Source organism: Dicentrarchus labrax, unplaced genomic scaffold (genome assembly GCF_905237075.1).
Source record: "Dicentrarchus labrax unplaced genomic scaffold, dlabrax2021, whole genome shotgun sequence".
Lineage (NCBI taxonomy): Eukaryota > Metazoa > Chordata > Actinopteri > Moronidae > Dicentrarchus > Dicentrarchus labrax.
In genome coordinates, this window is record NW_026136701.1 from 805630 (window position 1) to 823072 (window position 17443).

Here is a 17443-nt window from a genome sequence, read left to right on the forward strand (position 1 = left end):
CATTACTGTTTTACTTTTGAGTTAAGTTGCTGAGTACCTGCGGAGAGAACTGAGGGCTTCAGTCAAGGTTTTGACCCTCTTTAACATTGAGTCCATCTTATGAGGCTCCTCCTTCAGGAAACGCACCGCCTCCACCTCCAACCTCAGCACTGAGCGCATCTTCACCTGCAGCTCTGGAAACTCACCTGGAAGACAACCAAACAGTAGACATACGATGAAATGTAAAACTATCACTACTCTTTAATGACTTTACTGTGTAAACCTTTTAATTCTACATATCATAATATATATTTATTTAAAAATAAATCCAAGGGCAACCTTCCAATCCAATCCTGCAACCCTGAACAGATAAAGCATTTTAGAAAATAACTGGATGCAAATTATGTCCAGATCAAGGTTCTGATGAGGCTCTAAAGGGCTTGACATTAACCCTTGCCCAGGGCAAGTAAACTGAGGTCATCTAAGTCATGCATGCGCCTTCATACCACGATTGATATCACAATTTATTAAGATGCTACAACTGATTCAGAATGCTGTGGCACGAGTACTGACTAGGCAAAGCGAATTGCATTCTCTGAATGCAGGGCTACTTGCTCCAAAAGTTATGAAACGCAGCACAAAATTTGGTGGTGATGAAGAGTTATGCGTCCTGTAGAATGGCCCCAACTCAACAGCAAGTTGGCCATTTTAGATTTAGTGTGCAATTGTGGCACCATTTTTGCCGTGGTACTTTTACAAACTCATCCTAGGAAACTGATTGGATCAACTAGGACTGCCTTCTTTCACTTACGTAATATTACAAAAATTAGACACATCCTATCAAAGACAGATGCAGAAAAACTAATCCATGCATTTGTTACTTCAATACTGGATTACTGCAACTCTTTATTATCAGTTTGCCCCAATAAGTCCATTAAAACGCTCCAATTAATTCAGAACACTGCAGCACGAGTACTGACAGGAACTAGAAAAAGAGATCACATCTCTCCTGTACTAGCTTCTCTGCACTGGCTCCCTGTATAATGTAGAATATTATTTAAAATCCTCCTCCTCACCTATAAAGCTCTTCATGGTCAGGCCCCTTCATATCTTAAAGAGCTCATAGTACCCTATTACCCCACTAGAACATTGCGTTCTCTCAATGCTGGGCTACTTGTGGTTCCTATAGTCTCTAAAAGTAGAACAGGAGCCAGAGCCTTCAGTTACCAAGCTCCTCTCCTGTGGAACCAGCTTCCAGTTGTGGTTCGGGAGGCAGACACCCTCTCCACATTCAAGAGTAGGCTTAAGACGTTCCTCATTGATAAAGCTTATAGTTAGGGCTGGATCAGGTGAGTCCTGACTATTATTTATATTAGAGACCGAGCCAGGGTCCCCTGGGAGGTCCCTATTTTTCACCTCTTCGACTGCATTTTTGCCCCACTGAACATATGAAAAGTCAATTTTATTTGGCAAAGTGGTCAGGCCTGGTGAAAAATTTGATATTCTGTGGGTCTCGGACATAAAAATGGTTCGACAGCGCCCCCTATTGAGCATCCCCAACGGCACATTTCACCTATGAGTATGAAAAGTGGTACACATGTAAATCTTATCCAGACGAACAAAAGATCCAGTGGGCGCCATACCCCGAACCCAACAGGAAGTCGTCCATTTTGGATTTAGCTGCCATTTTCTGCGATTTACACACGTTGTATTTGAACGAACTCCCCCTAGGGAATTGATCAGATCGATTTCAGATTTGGACACAGCCATCTAAAGACATTGACGATTAAAAGTTGTGCCATTTACGACATTCTGCCAAACGACGTGCCTGTGGTGTGGAATTTCAACGACTCGCCATGAAAGAGGGATTTGTCATAACTTCTGCGTACATGATCCGATCTCAATGAAACTTCACATGTTTCATGAGAGTCCCGCCCTGAACACGTCCTTGTGATAATATTCAGTAATAGCGAGAGCGCCACCTAGTGGTGAAAGGAAATGTCATTTTTATACTTTTATGTATACCTCCCAGCAGATTGACCAGATCCAGCTGAAATTCTGTCAAGAGTTCCTTAGGACAATGACGATGACATTTTATGAATCTTAAGAATTTGCGTGGACCCATGTTACCATGGCGACGTGGCGAAAATCTGCTTTTCTTTTAACATTTGAACACTTTTTGGGGGGCTAAAAATGCCCAAAAACTCATGAAACTTTGCACAACATTCAGTCGTGGTGAAGGCTAAGGTGTTGTCTTAGTCCCGTAGGTGGGCGTTGAATAATGGCTTAGCCACGCTCCCCAGAATCAGCCCCCAAGACACGTAAGACCGACATGTATGAAAATTGGTACGCATGTGAATCATGATGGGACAAGCAAAAAAGCCTCTTGGACCCATAACCCAAACCCAACAGGAAGTTGGCCATTTTGAATTTCGTGGTCATTTTTGGTGATTTTGTGCATTGTACTTGAACAAACTCCTCACAGGGAATTTATAGGACCATCATCAAAACTGGTCAGTACAGTTAAAAAATAATGCTGATTAAAACTTTTGCTATTTTTGCATGTACATTAAAGGGCATGTCCGTGGCGTGGCATCGAAGTTAATGAACTCCTCCTAGGGAATATAATGGATCAATTTCAAAATTGGACGATTCGCCATAAAACAGATGTTTTTAGATCAGTGTACAATGTCCAATCTCCACTAAACTTCACATATTCTTTAACAGTCTCACCCTGAACACATTTTCATAACTTTAGCATACATGGTCCAATCTCAATGAAACTTGCACTTTTGATAAAAGTCCCGCCCTGAACATGTCTACGTGACCATATTCAAATATAGTGACAGCGCCACCTACTGGCAACAGGAAGTAAGCGCTGCATGGCAACTTTGATCTGATTTACGTGAAATTTTCATGTTTTGGTCCACACGTGTTACGACGGCATGTGATGCGGCCGCAGCACACCTCGACAGCACATGACGCGGCCACAGCACACCCCGATACGCGCCGAGTGCGAAGGCCCGTTCAACGCTACTTGCAGCTTTAATTATTATTATTATTCATCCCCCATCGTTGTGGCTATTATTGTCATTGTCGTCATCATCTTCATTATTGTCATTATCGTCATTTCTACTAGTATAGTTGCTGTGCACCTTTGTCTCTGTCTCTGTCCTTCTCTCTTTACTACCCATAAACCCTTTACCCCCCTAACCCCCTCTCTATCTAACACCACCTAGAGCCGGGGTCTGCCCGAGGTTTCTGTCTCTTAAAAGGACGTTTTTCCTTGCTGCCATCGCCACGGTCTTGCTCATGGTGGGAACTGTTGGGTCTCTCTAAATAATTAAGTACAGTCTAGACCTGCTCTTTTTGAAAAGTGTCTTGAGATAACTTTTTAAGAATTTACTGTACAAATAAAATTGAATTGGAACTGTATTTAATTTTTCATATCACCAATTGGAATCTTCACATATTTGTATCGCAATTTAACTGTTTTGCTCCTGTCTCATTCCTGGTGGGTGTTTAAGGCCAGCTCTCATACTTGAGAATATTGAAGTATTGATTTGCATGAAACATTCTAAATTAATGCTGAACAAAAGGTATTATTACTGTCAAAATCTTATTGCTTTTACAGTATATTATGGTAGACAGTCCAGAAGTCCAGTCAAATGTGAACAGTAAATACACAACTGCAGTCTGCAGACCTCAATCTGCCAATAAAGAGAGATACAATTGGATTCAGTCCTGTCTTGACACAACCCAAATCCATCGACCTTTAAGGATGGCCACAGCTTCTCCAACTCTCCGGAGGTTGACTGCTCCCTCCTCCACGTCCCTCAGAGTTATCGATAGCCGGCCGGGACTAGAGGCGGAGCTTCTTTGCAAACGGTCCACATAATTCTCCAGTTCACTGAGAGATGACAAAGACATCAAGCATGTGGTGTTAACAGTCAAGACGCAGAAAGGTTAACCATGTGATCAGCAGAGCAAAACAGAGGAAATTTAAATACATTTCATCGTTCTGCTAGTGGTCCTCAAATTAAGATAATGAAGATTTAGACACAATAATACAACAATTCTAATACTTTTAATTAATGGTACCTACAGTATACTCTACCTATGATTTTCTGCTGAGATTTTAAGTGGAATGCAGATTTGTGTGTTTATATGTGTCTGTTTAAGCTGGTTTAAGTCCTATCTATCAGATCGTTCTCAGTTTAGAACCAGCTTCCAGTTTTGGTTTAGGAGGCAGACACCCTCTCCACATTTAAGAGTAGGCTTAAGACGTTCCTCTTTGATAAAGTTTATAGTTAGGGCTGGCTCAGGTGAGTCCTGAACCATCTCTTGGTTATGCTGCTATAGGCCTAGACTGCCAGGGGATTTCCCATGATGCACGGCGCTCTTCTTATTCTCTCCCTCTCTTTCTGTACACATTCATGCCCCATTAATGCATGTTACTAACTTCACTTCTTCCCCAGAGTTCTTGTGCTTTCTCGTCTCGTAGGTTCTCATGGATCCTGGTGGAGCCTCCTGCCATGGTCCTGCTTGACTCCCACTGCCAATATTACTGATAATATTATTACTATTAATTATTGTCGTCATCATCATCTTCTTCATGTTCATCATCATCACCATCAGTCACTACTATTAGTGTAGTTGTTGCTACTTGCTCGCTCTCGCTCTCTCTCTCTCTGTCCGAGGTTTCTGCCTCTTAAAAGCAAGTTTTTCCTTGGCGCCGCCAAGTGGCTGACCCCTCTCACCCCGGACACAGACTCTTTGAAACACTTCCCTGTGGTAGGAGGCTGCAGTCTATCAGGACCTAAACCTTCTTGGGACCAATGGTAACATACTGGGCATAGACAGACTTACATAACTTAACAGGGTTAATGGCTAAGCAAGAACTGTTTAATTACTGTTAATGTTACTTATGTACTTAAATTCAAGTTATGTTGTTATGATGTTGATATGATTGAAGCAGGTTACTGTAGTAACTATAGTCTTTGAGACAGTGCTAGGGTAATGTTAGTTTAATGTTGTGCTTCACACAGACACCGTCTTTGCATGCAACTAACTCCCTTTTAACGGCACTGTTAATCTAAGAACACACACACACACACACATATTCAGCCTAAACCTCAGCACACACGTGAGGAGAGGGAGATCAAACCCTGTTCTTTGTCTCTAACCAACACATGTTTCATGCTCAGCTGAAACATCTGGTCAACCCCCCATGCGCACGCACACATACACACACACACACACACACACACACACACACACACTTGCTTCTATTATTTATTTAATAAATGCTTGTGTTTATACATGCTGGCCTATTTAAGAGTGGGTGATGCCAGCCTCTTCTATGCAGAATTCCACATCCTTCAACTTGTTTGCTATTAATAGTGTTTTTGGTTATAGTTTAATTTAATTATGAATGGGATTTCTGAATAAATAGTTTGGTGTAATTTATGAGACGGAATCAATCAATTATTGACTATCTTTTCCCTTAATTAAGGGTGGTGCCCCAAGGAACTTTAATTTAAATTAAAGCTGCAAGCAGCGTTGGGCGGGACCTTGCACTCCACACAACTCTGGGCGTGCTGCAGCCGCGTCGCGTGCCGCCGTAACACGTGCGGACCACGACATGAAAATCTCACGTAAATCAGCTCAAAATCGCCACGCAGCGCTTACTTCCTGTTGCCAGTAGGTGGCGCTATCACTATATCTGAATATTGTCATGCAGACATGTTCAGGACGGGACTCATCAAACGTGAAGATTCGTTGAGATCAGATAATGTACACTGAAGTTGTGAGGATGTGTTCAGGGTGGGACTGTTACAGAATATGTGAAGTTTAGGGGAGATTGGACATTGTACACTGAAGTTGAGTACTATCTAGTTATGGTGAATGGTCGAAATTCAACGCAACGCCACGGGCAGTCGTTTGACGGAATGTCGTAAATAGCCGACTTTTAATCATGAATGTCTTTAGATTGTGCTAATTAAATTTGAAGTTGATCCGATAAATTCCCTAGGAGAAGTTCGTTCAAATACAAGGCGAAAAATCACAGAAAATTAGCACGGAATTCAAAATGGCTGACTTTGATGCCACACCACGGACACGCCCTTTAATGTACATGCACAAATAGCACAACCTTTAATCAATACCATTTTTTGACTGTACTGACAAATTTTGAAGTAGATTCGATAAATTCCCTAGGAGGAGTTTGTTCAAATACAACGCAAATAAACACAGAAAATGAGCACCGAATTTTAAATGGCTGACTTTGATGCCACGCCACGGACACGCCGTTTGACGGAATGTCGTAAATAGCACAACTTTTAATCAGCACCATTTTTTGACTGTAATGACAAATTTTGAAGCAGATCTGATAAATTCCCTAGGAGGAGTTCGTTCAACACGAAAAGTTCGCTGAAAGTGAAAATCAAAATCAAAATGGCCGACTTCCTGTGGGGTTTGGGGTATGGGTCCAAGAGGCTTTTTTTGTACGTCTCGACATGTTACACGTGCCTACCAAGTTTCATACATATCGTTGAAACGTGGCGGCGGGGCTGCTTTTTTCTTATCCTTTAGGGGGCGCTACAAACACGACAAACACGATTTTTGGTATGTGAGCTACGGGCACCAGTCTACACGTGCCCTGTGAATTTAATACTCATAACTATAATGGTCTCCGCACAGTGATTTACCATGCCACCAGAGCGGGCGGCTGTGGCTCAGAGGCAGAGCGGGTCGTTCCTTAATCGGGAAGGTTGTGGGTTCGATCCCCGGCTCCTGGTGCCACATGTCGAAGTATCCTTGAGCAAGATATTGAACCCCAAATTGCTCCTGATGCCGTACATCGGTGTGTGAATGTGTATGAATGTTAGTTTCTGTTCGATGGACTTTGCCATCACTGAGTGAATGTGTGTGAAAGGGTAATTGTGGCACGTAGTGTAAGAGCGCTTTGAGTGGTCGGAAGACTAGAAAGGCGCTATACAAGTACAGTATTTTACCATTACCAGAGCGCCACCTAGTGGCGAATTGTTGACACATTTATTAGTGAGCCTCAGGGAGACATGGGCAACCATCCTACCAAGTTTCATTTTAATCACGTGCCGTTGCAGAGATGAACTTCTTCATTTTAAAGCGCGCCACCTAGTGGTGATGGCCTGAAATTGTGCACGATGCCTAAGGAAGACATGGGGAACTATGGACCCAAGTTTGGTGTCAATTGGAGATGCCAATGTGGAGAAATGGTCACTTTCCTTTTTTGACAAAAAATTTACAGGAAGTCTTAAATTTATAACGTCTTTATTTTTTGAAATATCAAAATTCTTTGGACTACTTTTTTTATTAGGACGGTCCCCTGGTGCTACATGAAAAATTTTGTGCCAATCGGAAAAAGCGTGTCGGAAGAACACCAAAAAGTAGTTTTTGGACATTTTGCGCTCTAGCAAAAAAAAAGTTGTAGGCGAAAGTGGGCGGGGCTTATGTGGGGAGATTCGGCTCTATTCTTTTTGAATGTGTGACAAACTATGCAGAAGTTATTAGCCTAAACACATTTTTATGATAGTAGCGCCACCTAGTGGCCAAACCGAAAGCGACGCATAGAATATAACATTTTTCACCAGGCCTGACAACTTTCCCAAATAAAATTGAGTTTTCATATATGTTCAGGGGGGCAAAAACGCAGTCGAAGGCGCTAAAAATAATAATAGGGAAATCGAGCAATTACAATAGGGACCTCCAGTGGTCGCTGGCTCGGTCCCTAATTAAAGTCATTTTCTATTATCTTTTGATAATTCATCAATTTTGATAGCCAAAATGAATTGATTGAACCAATATACTTTGGTGCGCCTTTAAACCCCTGTTGTACGAACAAATGCTGTGATTTTCATAGCACCTACAGTGCCAATAGTATTCATGTGCGATAGTCAACCTTTATATTGCTATACTGGCGGTGTGAGAAACATGTCACCTATCAGAGATCCATGAGGCAGTTCCAACAGCAAGCACATGCCCTGCCATGGGATCTAAATATGGGATAAAAAACATGGGAAAGGACAGAAGGAAGACACTTTCCCAGCATAATTCAAGTCTCCCGTCTCAAGCTCAAGGGTGGAACTTTTGTACACACACACACACACACACACACACACACACATATTTATAGCAAGTATAGCATGTATAGCAAAGATTAGCAAGTTTGCACTGATACAAATCTTTTTAATGCAGTTTTCTCTGCAGGATAATGTGAGGGAGCAGACATGTAATAAGCATAGGAAGTGTCAGAGTAACATATACATGAATGGCAGAGCCCAAGGTTTCCCAGCAGAGCATCACCGAAAGCATCACACTGCCTCCGTGGGCTTGCCTTCTTCCCATAGTGCATCCAGGTAAACAACGCACATGCACCCGGCCATCCACAAGATGTAAAACAAAACGTGATTCATCAGAACAGGCCACCTTCTACCTCTTGTTGCCAGTTCATTGCTTGATAGGTACTGACCACTGCAGACCGGGAACACCCCACAAGAGCTGCAGGTTTGGAGATGCTCTGTCGTCTAGCCATCACTATTTGGCCCATTTTTCCTGCTTCTAACATCAACTTTGAGGACAAAATGTTCCCTTGCTGCCTGATATATCCCACCCACTGACAGGTGACATGATAACCAGATAATCAGTGTTATTCACTTCACCTGTCAGCAGTCATAATGTTATGGCTGATCGGTAAGAACTGCAGGGAGTTTGTGTAAAATGTACAATTTGGATGACTTTTGAGCAGATATTTTCCTGTTAATATTACAGGAAGGATGGATTCTCTTTATATTTTTAAGAACTTTTATACAATTCTCTGTCTGTATTATCTATTTTCTTTATTTTAATAGGCTTCTTTTTGACAAATTCAGTGTTTCTATTTAGTAATCTTCACAGAACTAAATGAAATGCTAAGATATAGGCCTACTGTATATTTTAAGAATATTTAGTACAAGTCTTTTTACAACCCTTAAAATCAAGAAGGCCTTGTGACCCCAATGGGAACCAGTGAAAAGTAATGGTGTCCTGAGCAGAGAATGACGTCAAGCCTCTCTGAGCTTTGTTTACAAAGCCGGCCTGGCCGCACATGCAGGTTAGTGCTTGTCAGTCCGTCCATGTTCAACTGAGTAGAGTGACTGAAACTGCTGTTTTTCTGATGTATGTCAGTGAATTAAGGATTTATTTAAACAAAACCAAAATTGGTGATTGTTGAAACAGTGGAAAGATGAACAGATGAATTGTTACAACTTTACAATATTATATAAGTAAAATTAAAATTTTTGTCAATGGAATCTGGTTGGAAACAATTTTGTACAGCTGTTTCTGGACATACATAAATATGAATCTTCAGGTGAAACAATCTCATCTCATCATTCCTGGGAGAAAAGTGCATTATTAATGCATAATGCTTACTTTATATGCTGCTATTTTGTTAATGATGTGCGGGGAGACAATTGTATCATGCTCATTTTGAAACTCCTACTCATGATGCTTCATAAATATCAGGCGTCTGCTGACACCATCATCTGTGCAGTGAGGTCAGTGTGTATCTTGCTAACATGAGAATGAGTTCTGATGTCTCTGGAAACCCACGTCAGACCAGATCAAATCACTTCCCGTCCCCTGGCTCTATTTTTAACAATATGTTTCTTCATATTTTCTCTGTGTAAAGATGTTTCCGTGCACGCCTCTGATGATTTGACTTCAGCTGCAGCGACATCATTAGGGGCGTGATGTCAGAGCGAGTGGGTAAATGTTGAAAAGTCTAAACCACCATGTCAGAATTCATGGCCTCTACTGAAAGGTCGAATGAGTGCGTCAGCAAAAGAATATAGCTGACATCTTACATTTCCATGGAACTGATATTTTGCTGTGCATTTCCAAAAAAGTCCAGGTAGCATATCCAGGTTTCTGAAAAAAGGATACTCCAAAAACCTGATCATAACCAGCTTACTATTACACATGTAAACACACTAGTATTAACTGTTTTCAAAGCTCTTACTTGAGCTGTGAGAGTATTCTCTCCTCTGTGGCCAAGTAGTGGATCCTCTCCTCCTCCATCTCAGTTCTTCTTCTGTACGCTACCTCCTCAGACTGAGCCAGGCAATCACATATCAACACCACCAGCTCCTGACCTGCCATACGCAGCATCGAACTCACACTCTCCTGGTTTGACAGCTGGAACAAATGGAACAACTCAGGAATTAGGATTCAACTAAGGAGGATTATTAGGCCCTATTGAAATTAATCATTAAATTAAAAATTAGACACATACTATCACAGACAGATGCAGAAAAACTAATCCATGCATTTGTTACTTCAAGGCTGGATTACTGCAACTCTTTATTATCAGGTTGCCCCAATAAGTCCATTAAAACGCTCCAATTAATTCAGAACGCTGCAGCACGAGTACTGACAGGAACTAGAAAAAGAGATCACATCTCTCCTGTACTAGCTTCTCTGCACTGGCTCCCTGTAAAATGTAGAATAGAATTTAAAATCCTCCTCCTCACCTATAAAGCTCTTCATGGTCAGCCCCTTCATATCTTAAAGAGCTCATAGTACCCTATTACCCCTCTAGAACACTATGTTCTCTGAATGCTGGGCTACTTGTGGTTCCTATAGTCTCTAAAAGTAGAACAGGAGCCAGAGCCTTCAGTTACCAAGCTCCTCTCCTGTGGAACCAGCTTCCAGTTGTGGTTCGGGAGACAGACACCCTCTCCACATTCAAGAGTAGGCTTAAGACATTCCTCTTTGATAAAGCTTATAGTTAGGGCTGGATCAGGTGAGTCCTGAACCATCCCTTAGTTATGCTGCTATAGGCCTAGACTATCGGGGGATTTCCCATGGTGCACTGAGCTCCTCTCTTCCTCTCTCTTTCTGCACTCATTCATGTTCCATTAATGCATGTTACTAACTTCACTTCTTCCCCGGAGTTCTTGTGCTTTCTCGTCTCACAGGTTCTTATCGATCCTGGTGGAGCCTCCTGCCATGGTCCTGCTAGATTGCCATTGCCAATACTGTTGTTGCTGTGCACCTGTCTGTCTGTCTGTCTGTCTCTCTCTCTCTCTCTCTGTCTCTCTCTCTCTTCTCTCTCTCTCTCTCACCCGAACTGGTCGAGGCAGACGACCACCCACCTAGAGCCGAAGGATCTGTCCTAGGTTTCTGCCTTTTAACAGGCAGTTTTTCCTTGCCCTTGTCGCCAAGTGCTTGCTCATGGTGGTACTGTTGGGTTTCTGTAAATAATGTTACAAAGAGTTCGGTCTAGACCTGCTCTATTTGAAAAGTGTCTTGAGATAACTTCTGTTATGAATTGGCGCTCTACAAATAAAATTGAACTGAATTGAATTGAACTTCAAATTGGGTCAGTGTAATCTTAAGACCTAAATGATTATTATGCATGTGGTGACAAATTTAGCTGTTTCACCTATAAAAGAAGTAACTTCACTGTGCATGGTCCAATCAGCCACAAACTTCATGTTTGATAAGTCCCACCCTGAAGATATCTACATGCACATATTCAATTATAGTCATAGCACCACCTACTGGAATAGGAAGCAAGCCTTGTATGGCTCTGGTTTACAAATGATGTGCTCGCACACAACACGACTGAGGCATGCCCTGACACTGAGTTCAACACTGTTTGTAGCTTTAATTGTTATTATTTATGTTGCACTGACTATAATTAGTTGAGTACACAGGTCACCTGTAAGTGTCTCAGTTGGTTGAGTTGCAGCCGCAGCTCACACACACTCTTCTTCGCTAACATCAAGCTCTGCTGCATCCCGCTGTCAGAGGGAGGAGCCTGAAGAGCCAAGGGGGTAGGGATGAATTGGTCTGTCAAAGCAGCAGGGTTCTGCGCATCAGTGGACACTCCTTAAGGTCAAAGGAAGGGGATTTTAAGGTTATCATCATTTTTAAAGCGACTTAAGTATGTTGTAGCAGGTCATGTCACCATCTGTTGAAAATATCTCACCAGGTCTGTTGTTGAAAAGTTTGCGTCCAGCAGGCTCACTGAAATGACACACAGTTACATAATAAGCCATGCTTGGTTTAGCCTGGGCTTACACAGAAATAAATAAATGATTATTACCTGAAATGTCCAGTAAAGGTCTATTCTACTGTGTGTCTACTGAATTATTTTGTGGTTCAGTTGTATGAATGAGTTTACATACCATTGTTGAGTACACATACTGTGGATGAATCTAAATGAATATATTCTATGTGCTCAGATTAATTGTTGCTGTGGTACAAGCTGCTGTTGGGTTAAAGGGATAAAGGCAGATGTTACTGACCTGACAGTGTCCTTGACTCCTGGAACATCTGATCCCATAGACAGAGCATGGTGCACCAGTCCTGCTAAACTGGCTATCTGCTCCTCCATGGCTTTCATTCTCTCACTGGAAAAAAATAATATATAAAAATCATATCATGTTTCATATTCAGCTCTTTAAGTCCACTGTATGCAATTCACAAACGTATTAATATACAGTATGAGATATGTTCGGATGGAAACGAATTGGGCGATGCAACTGGGGCAAATTTGGAAATATGGTTAACACCCATAGTCACACTGGATTCTGCTCTCATCTAGAGCCATATGGCAAGAAGAGAGCTTGAAGTTTATTTTTTAAACTTTTGAAGTTAAAAAGTGGATATATATTCACTTTTTTCTCAACCAGACTGCTGCAAGCCATGGAGGTGGTCACATCAAACTTAAGCAAGGAAGTGCTGAAAATATGTCTGTTACTTGAATCCTGCTATTATTCAGAAAACAAGCATTTTAAAAGCTGTTTGCTTGTCATCTTGAGGACCGAAGTATGAATTCAGACTTTTTACAAATCTGCATCATGATGTAGTTCAGCATCCTTTTGATCGGTTTATTGCAATTAAATCACAGAACAATCTGTTAATTTTGGGATCATACTGCTGTAGTAAACCAGATTAAAGGTCAAATTTTTAAATTATCCCACAAGAAAACTCAGGCCAAAAATTTGCTTTGCATTTGGTCTGACCGTATTTTAGGTCTCAAGATATCAGGAAGAACCAGTGGACTTGTTCTTTATTGAGAGAACCCCTCATTAGGCACTTACAATAAAGTAAGAGGATTACTCTGGCTCTCAGCTCACCTCTGGGTGTTGCTGGCAGTCACAGGACCCTGAAACAGTCTCTCTGGTTGTCCAAGAGGGCTGTCCACAAAAACAGACGAGGTAGAGGATGATGAGCCACTTCTATTTACAATGTCCACTGTGGCCCCGTTACTGTCCCGCTGCAGGGACCGGCGAATCGGGGACATCCTCTCTGGAGACACCAGGCCCACCCCTCCAATGATCTGTCCATCAATCATCTTGACTTCATTAACTCTGTGAGGGGAAGGGGGCGGGGTTTTGGTCCCCAGTGGAGGACGTTGGCTGTCTCCATACTTCCTGCTCTTCGGTCTGGATGGTAGGAAAACAGATGGAACAATGGATGGATTCATACATCAACACTGTCTTCAGTGTGGTGGGTCCTAAAGATACTACTACACACATGTCAGCACATCTTTATTCCAATCAGTCACTACTCCAGCTGATGTCACTGATCAAATAGACCCTTTTCACAGCAGACATTTTGACTTGTTAAGTAGGAAAAGCACAAGTGCTGCACAAGAGGGGGCGGCTGTGGTGCAGAGGTTGAGCAAGTCGTCCCCAAATCGGAAGGTTGTTAGTTTGATCCTTGGTAAGGTTGCAAAGGGGTGGACATTTTCCGGAAACTTTCCATGGAAAGATAAGCTGGGGAATTTTGGAAACATTCCAATTTGGAAACTTTCATGGAAATTAATGGAAATTATGGGAATGAATAGGAAATTATGGGAATGAATGGGAATTTAGAAGAACTAACTGGAAAAGTTGGGTAATTCATACAATATTGAGATGTATTTTCTTTGTATTTGTACTACGTTGGTCATTTTAATGTCGATTTTACATGCTCCTACACACTTGTTTACATTGCTGCTTTAGTCCGGTCACCAATTTATGCATTGCACGGTGTTGCTGTGCGTGCAATACAATGTAAAGTTTTGTTTTCGAGCTGGTCTGCTAAATAGGCTAATGTAGCTAACAATAACACTAGCCTGCCACTGCCCCTGGTGGCCCCTGGTGGCCCCTGGTGGCTCGAGACAAACGCCACAGCCCTTGTTGAAATTGAAATAGGCGAAAATATTATTGAAGTGTAAGACTTGCAATAACGGAATTACTTGAAATGTTAGTGTTTCTGTAGAAAAATATTATTATTTCACATTGATCTTGTTTAGATGATCCACAAGCAATAACAACACAGTTGCTGCACTGGTGGCGTCCATGTTCTTTCCGACTCGTAATGCCCAAAGACAAATGGAACGCTATAAGTGGTACGAGCCAGGCAATTATGTCACGTTCTTACGGCAGAGCAACTCGGGCGGGGGATTTACGAGACAAATGGATAGCACCATAAGTAGTAGCACAAACCACTGACCTTTAGCTTAACATATGATGGTAGCTAGCATGCTGCCTTTGATTTATTATGGCTATGGTTATGGTTATATGCAAACAATACAATTAACCCAAATAGGTTAATAGCAATGGGTTATGTCGAAGTGTACTGAACCCCAAATTGCTGATAGTGCTTGCTCATGGTGGTACTGTTGGGTCTCTGTAATTAATGTTAAAGAGTTCGGTCTAGACCTGCTCTATTTGAAAAGTGTCCTGAGATAACTTCTGTTATGAATTGGCGCTATACAAATAAAATTGAATTGAATTGAATTGAAATTGAATTGATAGTGAATGTGTATGAATGAGTTAGTTTCTGTTCGATGGACTTTGCCATCACTGAGTGAATGTGTGTAAAAGGGTGAATGTGGCACGTAGTGCAAAAGTGCTTTGAGTGGTCAGTAGACTAGAAAGGTGCTATACAAGTACGGGTCCATATACCATTTAAAAGTGTAACTAATAACACTAACAATGTCTCCATTCCATTCAGTGTCCCAGTAAGCCATTTCAGTGAGTGAGCATTACCAGTACCAGAACCCTAGAACTGGGTCACCTATATCAAATGCAGCCATCATTAATGTTATTAATTCCATCTTTAGTTTTCCTACTTTGACAAGTCATTGTGTCTGCCTTTAATTTACTGCTTAAGGGGAGATACTTAACACAATTTTTACTGATATACTAATATATATCACCATTAAACTTTCATACTTGATTACTAACATTAAGACATTTTTTATTTATTTTTTAATTGTATGTTTAAATATGCAAATTAGGCTTTGTTAAAGATATGCTAATTTTCAAGGGTATTTCAAGGGTTTTTACAGAGTACATTTTGGATGTCTCCTTTTATCACTCCATTCACTGGAAGATACTGCTAACAACCATGAAAAAATTATTAAAACAATAAATCAGGCTATGATTGATATATGAGCAATCCCTCTGTAAAAACCTTCAGAATATTGATAAGAATAAAACTGGAAGGTTTCATTGGTAGTGAAGTGGAGATTTCTGGAGTATGAGAACAAACTCCTTTAAAGAAAACAGAATTTGAAGATATGTAAAATTGTAAAAGAAGTTAACTTAAGATTTGTATGACATCAACACCTATTTTGATCATATTTTTGTTCATTCTTGCACTAGCCAATTTACATTCCCTGATGACCTCACTAGTAGGTATAGTGCCAGTAATTACAGAATGTGGCAGGGTCCGCCATACCCACAATGCATTCAGATTACCCTAAAACACACAAGGCATTTAGAGTAGACGATGCAGCAATCCAGTAATCCGTTGTTACTTTTTGTAATTTGATCTGATTGATATCAGCCTCACTGTTTGCTGTTCACTCTCCTACAACTGAGTTCAATTCAGTTGTATGTGTATAGCGCCCAATCATAACACAAGTTATCTCAGGACACTTTGCAAAGTTGGATTTCTTTAGTTGCTCAAACTGTTTAATGTAGTAATAAACTGCACTTACTGTTACCATGGTAACCGCAGGTCACCACATTAACCAGGTCTAAAAAGTTGTGGATTATAACTAAAATTTTTGTTATAATCTAATCTTAATTTTGGAGTGTGTGAAGAGACTATGAATAAATATGTTCATATTGATCTCCTGATATTGGTTTCATCCATATTGGCCAGGTCTAAATAAAGAAAGGCAATAACAAAAAACACCCTATTGAACCTGCAGACGTAGTATGGACAGGACAGTCACTGTATGCTGCATTTGATATAGTAACAGGCTCAATCAGGTTCATGACCTCTGTCAACCTCTCACTTCCTGATCTCTGCTGTCACCTCCTCCTGCACATGTTTCAAGGAAGCAGAAATGACAGAAATAATCACCTTCAAACAGTATGGAGAGCTCAGAGGTGTCTCTTAGTCCAACTCAGCTGTACAGGGTTGTGTTTCCATGTTTGTGTCACTGGGGGTATATCAGTGCATGTACCTGTGGAGTGAGCGGGTCTGGTGGTCCATGCTCTCCCCATAGCCCATCAGGGGTTTAATGGAGACCCGGTACTGCTGCAGCCCCCCTGGGATCCCTGTGACCCCAGCATCCACCATGTCTGCAGCCAGAGAGGGAGGAGCGCTGCACTGGGAGGAGGCAATGCTGAGGCGACCTCCTCCGTCCTGCAGGTAGGAGCAGTAGGAGTCTGGGTAATGTGGTCCTCCTTCACCACGCAGCACCAGGGGCATGCTCTTACTGCTGGCAGCATCCTCATCTGCACACACACACACACACACACACACACACACACACACACACACACACACACACACACACACACACTTATAGTCACATGTCAAGTTATCAAACTTAAAGCTAAACAAGACTGATACAGATAGAGCCTAAGTTCAATCACTGTTTTTCTTCTCTAAATGCAAATACGCACTCATACATTGAAAAGTTTTGTGCAGTGTCTAGGATTTAGTGGCATCTAGCAAGGTAGGTGCAGATTGCAATTCCCTCCATTTCCAGGCACAAGGGAAAAACTATGGTGGCTGCAAAAAACGCAAATGGCCGTATCTAGAGCCAGGTTCAACATGCCAGACTCATAGAAGATGATCCGCTCCCTCTGTAGATAAAAACAGCTCATTCTAAGGTAACAAAAATACAACAACTCTTTTTTTGAGGTGACTATATTTGGGTTGTCCCAAGCCGATCTCAGCGATTGGCATCCAATCTTTTGTTTTACGTCAGTTGTCACACAGCTGTTTTTACTCACAAAGGGGATGCGGGCCGAGAGAGACAGCAGTAGAGAGTAGAGAGCTGACACAACCAAAGTCAACATGCCACTGCAAGTGCAATAAAAGCTCCACGAACAAAAAGCCAATAAGAGTAATCAATTAATGTAATCCATACAAAAGGTGGAGAGACAATGGAAACAGAATGCAGATAGTTCAGTGTTTG

At 41.5% G+C, this 17443-nt stretch overlaps 1 protein-coding gene and 1 long non-coding RNA gene across 8 annotated transcripts in view; both read right to left on the reverse strand.

Annotated features, from left to right (window-relative positions):
- The window catches only part of si:ch211-207d6.2 (sickle tail protein homolog), a 286466-nt gene that overhangs the window by 219484 nt on the left and 49539 nt on the right, over positions 1-17443 (reverse strand). For all 7 annotated transcript variants that reach the window (XR_007886088.1, XM_051411052.1, XM_051411072.1 and 4 more), the window contains 8 exons: positions 16481-16754; positions 13149-13457; positions 12315-12419; positions 11996-12033; positions 11726-11895; positions 10022-10197; positions 3753-3889; positions 38-185 (listed from right to left, as the gene is read on the reverse strand). Coding sequence is in view for 6 of the 7 variants with exons in the window: in XM_051411052.1 (XP_051267012.1) it covers positions 38-185; positions 3753-3889; positions 10022-10197; positions 11726-11895; positions 11996-12033; positions 12315-12419; positions 13149-13457; positions 16481-16754 (1357 nt within the window). In the remaining variant the exon portion in view is untranslated. The remainder of the gene's footprint in view (positions 1-37; positions 186-3752; positions 3890-10021; positions 10198-11725; positions 11896-11995; positions 12034-12314; positions 12420-13148; positions 13458-16480; positions 16755-17443) is intronic.
- LOC127370322 (uncharacterized) overlaps positions 1-17443 on the reverse strand; it is a 130112-nt gene that overhangs the window by 22048 nt on the left and 90621 nt on the right. The gene's annotated exons all lie outside the window — the stretch shown is intronic.